A 7,588-nucleotide genomic window follows, 5' to 3' on the forward strand; every position below is an offset into this window, starting at 1 on the left:
CTGATCACCTGACACACCAAGCCTGGTCTTCCTGCTTTGGTCAGGCAAGCGACATTTCAAGAGGAATGGACAACATTTATTCATAATAAAGCGCAAAAACATGCTATCATACATTGGGCTGTAGCGATACACGGAGGAAAGGTGTGTTATTGGGACTGGATTGAGTATTGCCATACAGTGTTTTCAACACTAGTCGCAGACAAGGAGCCTGCGAGGTGAGCTAGCCGTTAATTTAGCAAGTCATCTTTTCTGGACATTCCTTTCTTCGTCCCCATGAATTAGTTTATTTCTGCTTGTAGGGTATGCTGATATGGCTTCGATTTTAGATGAATATGAAGATTCGCAAAATACACGTCTTCCTGCTCATCACAACAGCCGTTTGGGAACAACCAACATTGGGATTACTCACTCTGGTAACTGAACTGCATTACTCTTTAGTAGCCTACGAACTAAATCTAAGGGTTTGTCCAATGCATAATTTCTTTCCTTTTTGTATCTTTAGGATTTGTGAATGTAAGGTTGGAGGAAGAAAAGCCTATATTCAACAAACAGCGTATTGACTTTTCGCCTCCGGAAAAGATAAACCATTTTGCAGTATGCAACAATCAGCTTTGCATGAGTTTGGGGAAGGACACCATTCTCAGGTATTGACAATTTGATTTGCATTGATGTTACGTTAATGATCCATATGACGAGATGCCTGCATATATCATAGGCCTACATGTGCATTTTAGAATAGGCCTATACGCTGCAAACCAATCCTTAAAAATACTATTCAGTCAATTATAGGAAATCAATTGCTCATGTCCCATCCACGTTGCAGAACTATAGGCTGGAGGCAGTTGTATGCCAGTCCAGTTTCGAGTTTTGACCTACTTTTGACTGACCCACTATGCACTTTTGCACAGTACACTCTGTTAACTGTCTGGCTTGTATGCTTTAGCACTTGTTATGTTTTTTTGTATACATTAATATGCAATGTGTATATAACGTAATTCATCCTTGGTCAAAATGTAATTTATATTAGGTTTTAGTAATTCCACATTAGTGCTTTCATGTTCGTTTTTTGTGTCTGTAAATCATGAAAAGGCATGTTTAAAAGACCTTAAAGAACAATCTCTTCTTGTTTGTTGTGTTTTTGAAGAATTGATTTAGGAAAACCAGATCAACCCAATCAAGTTGAGTTGGGCCGAAAGGATGATGGCAAAGTGCACAAACTCTTCCTTGATCCAACAGGTACTGTTGCTCCTTTCTGTTCTGCATGACTTTTTACCCTGTAAGAGGTTGGGCCAGGTATTGTCATACACAAGGTATTGCAATACAGACACACAGACAGGATCATTGATGTTGTTGAGATGTTAACAGCGCTGAGAAGAAGCCTAATAGTATGCCCTAAGCCTACCAGTATGTTCATAGCATACAATAATGAATTAAAACATTTTTGTTGTTGTTGCAGGTTCTCACCTGGTGATATGCCTCACGTCAAGCGAATGTGTTTACCTGAATAGAAACACGCAAAAGATCCGCAGCCTCTCCCGGTGGAGGGGTCACCTGATTGAGAGCGTGGGCTGGAACAAGGTCCTCGGGACGGAGGTCACCACCGGGCCCATCCTCGTGGGCACTGGCCATGGCATCATCTTCGAAGCAGAGATCTCGGCCTCCGAGGGCAGCCTGTTCAACACCAACCCCGACCAGTACTTCAGGCAGGTCCACTCCCTGGAGGAGGACGGCAAACCGGCGCCGGTCTGCTGTCTGGAGGTGGAACGGGGCATCGAGTCAAAGTACTTCATCATCGCCACCACCCGCAAGCGCCTCTTTCAGTTCGTGGGGAGGCTAGCCGAGGGCACCGAGCAGCAGGGGTTCAGCTCCATCTTCACCCAGAACCAGGACCTTCTCCCCAGCTTTCAGGAGTTTCCCGTCGACATGGGCTACAGCGAGATCACCTTCTACACGTCGAAGCTGAGAACGTGCCCCAAGGCCTTCGCATGGATGATGGGCAACGGCGTGCTGTACGGTCAGCTGGACTACGTCCGGCCAGACTCGCTCCTCAGCGACGTCCAGGTGTGGGAGTACTCGCCGGACATCGACTTCAACTTCAACAAGCCCATGTCCATCGTGCTCACCCAGTTTCACTTCCTGCTCCTCCTGCCAGACCGAGTGAAGGCCATTTGCACCCTGAACGGCCAGGTGGTGCACGAGGACGTCTTCCCCGAGAAATTCGGCACCTTGAAGAAGATGATCAAAGACCCCGCTGGTGGGCTGGTGTGGATCTACACGGAGAGGGCCGTCTTTCGCTACCACATTCAGAGGGAGGCCAGAGACGTGTGGCAGATGTACATGAACATGAGCAAGTTTGACTTGGCCAAGGAGTACTGCAGGGACCGTCCAGAATGCATGGACATGGTACTGGCTAGAGAGGCGGAGCACTGCTTCCAGAACAAACGTTACCTGGAGAGTGCTAAATGTTACGCTCTGACCCAGAACTACTTTGAAGAAATTGCACTCAAGTTCATCGAGGCAAAGCAAGAAGAAGCCTTGAAGGAGTTCCTGTTGAAGAAGCTCAACAACCTCAAGCCAAATGAGAAGACCCAGATCACTCTGCTAGTCACCTGGCTCACAGAGCTTTATCTCAATCGGCTTGGCCTTCTAGAGTCCGAGGACGCCAAAACCAGTCTCCTCCAACAGACCCGCGACGAGTTTAGGCGTTTTCTCAGCAGTAGCAAACACAAAGAATGTTTCTACAACAACCGAGACACTATCTACGACCTTTTAGCCAGCCACGGCAATGTAGAGGACATGGTGTACTTCTCTGTCATCATGCAGGACTACGAGAGGGTCATTTCACATCACTGCCAGCACGACGACTACAGTGCGGCCTTGGAAGTCCTGTCAAAGCATTGCGACGAGAAGCTGTTCTACAAATTCTCTCCCGTCCTAATGCAGCACATTCCTAAGAAGGTCGTGGATGCTTGGATTCAAATGGGCAACAGGCTCGATCCCAAGAAACTTATTCCGGCTCTCGTGAACTACAGTCAAATGGGAAGCACGCAGCAGATCAACGAGACCATTCGCTACATGGAATTCTGCGTGTATCAGCTTGAAGTGAAGGAAGAGGCCATCCACAATTACTTGCTGTCACTGTACGCAAAATACAAGCCAGACTCTCTCCTCTTGTACCTGGAACAAGCTGGCACACAAGTTTCAGAGATTAACTATGACTTGAAATATGCACTACGATTGTGTGCTGAGCATGGATACCTTCAAGCATGTGTCCTGGTCTATAAGATTATGGAGTTGTATGAAGAGGCTGTGGATTTAGCACTGCAGGTATGGAACTTCCATGTGATGCTTTCTTATTAATCATTGGCATATTAAGTAAAAATGTGTAGTAGGAGGACAACTTTGGTCCCAGCTTTGTGCAATTGAAGTCTGGTATTCTCTACCTTGTCATTCAAAAGTTACACCACGAGTCATTAAAGCTGGCTGAGCCTGAAAGTGTCTTATGTGACACAGAATTACCTTTTTAGAGCATCTATATTACAAGGCAATGGCAACAAATATTTTCTATTCTATTCTATATTTGTAAACATGGGTTGATGTAGATATGGCCAAGTCATGTGCAGCTGTCAAGTTTATGTTTTTGGATTTTCTATATTACAGGGCAATGACTAAATGTTTTGTGTTCTGTTCTATTTTGTTCATTCTATTCTATTCTACTCTGTTTGTAAACACAGGTGGATGCAGATCTATTCAATGTGCAGCTGCCAAGTCTTTTGTTTTGTAATGTTCAGTATTACATGGCAATAGCAATAATGCTTTCCATTGTATTCTGTTCTATTCTCTATTTCTATTCTACATTTCTTAACCACAGGTGGATGTAGACCTGGCCAAGTCCTGCGCGGACCTACCGGAGGACGACGAGGAGCTGCGCAAGAAGCTGTGGCTGAAGATCGCCCGGCACGTGGTGCAGGAGGAGAAGGACGTGAAGAAGGCCATGAACTGCCTGTCCAGCTGCAACCTGCTGAAGATCGAGGACATCCTCCCCTTCTTCCCTGACTTTGTGACCATCGACCACTTCAAGGTAAAGATCGTGATTTTTTTGTACAGTGGTTTATTTTCGGAATCTTAACACCGTGCGGTCAGGTTCTTGATTCTGATTGGCTGATAGCTGTGTGTGGTCAATCGAGCGTAAACCTACACCTTTCACATGAAGATTCTATGTGCATCCAAGTTAGACCCAGCGCATCTACGTCGGTAATGAGAATATGTTGCAGTTGGGGTAGGGAGTCTGCAAGAAGAGCACATCTTTGCACCATCTGTGGTTGGGGTATCAGTGTGATTGCAAATCTCTTGAATAATTAAGAATGTGATTTTTTTGTACAAGCGGATTCCAAAAAAGTTGGGACACTTTGTATTTTGTGAATAAAATCAAAATGCTGGCATTTTCAAAACATCTAATATGTTAATAATGTAGAGCATTATGTACAGACAACATATCAGTTGTTAAAGACGAGCAGAATTATTGTTTTGAGGTAATTATGTGATCATTTAAAATTTGACCCATGCAACAAATCTCAAAAAAGTTGGGACAGAGCCAAAACATGTTGTAATAGTTGGATAATTCTAAAAATAACACAAGGAAGAATATTTTAAAAGGAACTATATTGACTGCCAACATTAATGTACAACTAAAATACCATCACAGAAAGGCTGTGGCACTCAGCAGCGAAGATTTTGAGGGACTAATTACTTATCTATTACACAGAAAGATTGAATTATCAAAATTGCAGGCATATAAGGCCTATTTCCGTAATATAGAGTTCTGTGTAATCATTGCATGAGTTATGAGATCATGACATACTCGTGGTCAATAAGCAAACTTTGACACTCCAACAATGACAGCTCTCGAAAAAATGACCATAAACACAACACTTGATTAATGCACATGATGCACACATTAAACAGTGTAGCATGCGGAAAAGCTCATTCTATGAACCTAGGAGACATGTGGAACTGTCCTCTGATTACAGGATGGAAAATATTTAATCCTTTTTGAAAATTATGGAGTCATGCACCCTCCAGGTTATATAGAAAATGAATACTTCAGCTTGATTTAGTGGTCAGTCTGAAAGACAGAATATACGATGGTAAGGGGGTGCAGAGGTGACTTGGTTAGGGTCTTCTTACTCATGTAGAGCATTAAAATGAATGTTGAATGATACATACAGACTTTAAACAGCAAACATAGCTACCAAGGCATTATATTTTGGAGCACCGCCTTTAGATATTGTCCCCTAATGATGGCAAATTTAAATCTCTACTATGTTCCAATAGTGTGGTTCCATCATAAGAGTAAACAGGTCACAAAATTGTTTTCTTGCAGTCAGGATATGCCCATATTAAGCATAACAAAAAGGTAAACAAGTTGAAGAACACACCTATCAGTTGAGCTGCTGAAATCATGCCTCGCACATCAAAATATCTAATTTTTGAATAAAATTATGCCATCAGTCAAAGTATTTAACTGGTCAGTCTCATCCCTTGTGTTGTGTTTAGTCTTATCTAATATAAAATGCATTTTATTGGCCCTGTCCCAACTTTTTTGGGATTTGTTGCAAGGGTGAAATTTTAAATTATCACATAATTACCTCAAAACAATAATTCTGCTTCACTTTAACAACTGATTTGTTGTCTGTACATACTGTTCTACCTTGTTAACATATTAAATGTTTTGAAAATGCCAGCGTTTTGATTTTATTCACAAAATACAAAGTGTCCCAACTTTTTTGGAATCCGCTTTGTAGTTTATTTTCAGAATTTATGCTGCCCATTCCCAAACGTAATCTCATGAATATTTACCAGCAACATCAATTTCTAAGTATTCATTAAAAGGAGGATATTCTCTATGTCTACCATTTAGAATTCCCCGCAATAAACATCTTCAGCTGCAAAACTTGCTGTACTTTGGTCAGACCAGTAAATATTAGTTTATTACCTAATAAATATTCATGCATTTCGAATGGGCAGCATACAACTCTTATTGCCTTGAATGCAAATTCATTTATCAGTATGTTAGTTTTTACTGCACATTATGTGTGTGTATATGGTTACTGTCAACGTCTTATTCTGTTAAGACATTCTGTATAACCATGGGCTATTCTGTGCTGACATTTTGAAAATGAACGACTAAAATGTCATACATCCTCTTACCTTTTCCAGGAGGCCATCTGCAGCTCGCTGGAGGAGTACAACCAGCACATCGAGGAGCTCAAGTCGGAGATGGAGGAGGCCACGGAGAGCGCCAAGCGCATCCGCGAGGACATCATGGACATGCGGAACAAGTACGGCGTGGTGGAGTCCCAGGAGAAGTGCGCCACCTGCGACTTCCCCCTGCTCAACCGGCCCTTCTACCTCTTCCTGTGCGGCCACATGTTCCACTACGACTGCCTGCTGCAGGAGGTCGGCACGCACCTCTACGCGCACGAGCACACCAAGCTGGAGGAGCTGCAGAAGAAGCTGGCCAGCGTGAGCGTCACCGCCAAGCCGCGGCACCGGCAGAAGGAGGAGGACTCGGTCAGTTTGGGAATGAACCATGTGAGCCGCGAACAGATCAAGTCCGACATCGACGATGTCATTGCGTCCGAGTGTGTGTACTGTGGCGAGCGGATGATCAAGTCTATCGATAAGCCTTTCATTGACCCTGAGAAGTTTGAAGAAGAGAGGTTGACCTGGTTATGAGAATGTGCATGCTCTTCAGATCTGACATATGTATATATAACGTACATGATAACTTGTGACTCATAATTTGCATTACTCATCAGTAACTTCCTTAGAATCCTTTTAAGTCATATAGCTGCAGTTTGCTGATAGCTATAGTTATTTTCATGTTTATTCTTTTTAATGTGTTCTTTCACCACCAACACCACCCACTACTACCCTCAGTTAATTGATCCTGCATAAGTGATTATTCGCTTTTATGTGGTTGTAACAGTAAAGTGACTTATGCCAGCCTGTGCTCTTGCAACTGAAATGCCTTTCTTGTGGTTATTGGATAACAGCAGTTGTAAAAATATGTACAATAATGCATAGCGGTTACACACAAAAATAATGGTGAATCTGCTCTAAATAAGATCACATTTGTTTACTTCTTTGACTTCTGATGTAAGAAACGGCTTATAGAAAAGAATTTGTTACAGTCCCAAACTTTTTCTACCATGGGCTAGCTTTTAGGCCTGAAGTATTTCTGACCCTGTGTAATGCCAAAGGTCTTTTAATTTGGTCATTTTAATTCTTTCTAGATCACTATAATTTATAATATATTATTTATAATAATCAGTACTTACCGTTTTAATTTCCTCTATTGTGCTTTTTTGTTCATAAGATTATTTATACATTTTGGGTATAGCACATATCCTCGCGAGATTTGAGTGTTCCTCTCTTTCCTACAGTTACGCGATTCCGTTTCAGACTGTACTAGTTGATGCCTGACATTGAATAAGATTGTTGATTTCATTGTCAGTTACAAAAATGTATGGCAATTACAGCATGATAATTAAACAGATGCTCCTATGCATCATTATTATCTGGA

At 42.4% G+C, this 7,588-nt stretch overlaps 1 protein-coding gene across 2 annotated transcripts; it reads left to right on the top strand.

Moving 5' to 3' along the window:
• vps18 (VPS18 core subunit of CORVET and HOPS complexes) lies at positions 1-7,582 on the top strand. Of its 2 annotated transcripts, XM_063222895.1 has the most exons (7): positions 1-215; positions 300-413; positions 503-644; positions 1,145-1,236; positions 1,457-3,327; positions 3,872-4,081; positions 6,220-7,582. In XM_063222895.1, exons 2-7 carry the CDS (start codon positions 311-313, stop codon positions 6,736-6,738), a joined length of 2,937 nt encoding a protein of 978 aa, XP_063078965.1. In that variant the 5' UTR covers positions 1-215; positions 300-310; the 3' UTR covers positions 6,739-7,582. The 2 variants fall into 2 exon arrangements, with proteins under 2 accessions (XP_063078965.1, XP_063078964.1); XM_063222894.1 differs by having other exon boundaries at positions 1-413.
• Positions 7,583-7,588: the final 6 nt, after the last annotated feature.

Source organism: Engraulis encrasicolus, chromosome 18 (assembly GCF_034702125.1).
Source record: "Engraulis encrasicolus isolate BLACKSEA-1 chromosome 18, IST_EnEncr_1.0, whole genome shotgun sequence".
NCBI classification, from domain to species: Eukaryota; Metazoa; Chordata; class Actinopteri; order Clupeiformes; family Engraulidae; genus Engraulis; species Engraulis encrasicolus.

What these genes read in the sequence shown, in the direction of transcription:
- vps18 (XM_063222894.1), top strand. Translation starts at nt 311, where the DNA reads ATGGCTTCGATTTTAGATGAATATGAAGATTCGCAAAATACACGTCTT. An exon ending in CATTGGGATTACTCACTCTG is followed by an intron (nt 414 to 502) that starts GTAACTGAACTG and finishes TTGTATCTTTAG; the next exon opens with GATTTGTGAATGTAAGGTTG. An exon ending in TGACCATCGACCACTTCAAG is followed by an intron (nt 4,082 to 6,219) that starts GTAAAGATCGTG and finishes TACCTTTTCCAG; the next exon opens with GAGGCCATCTGCAGCTCGCT.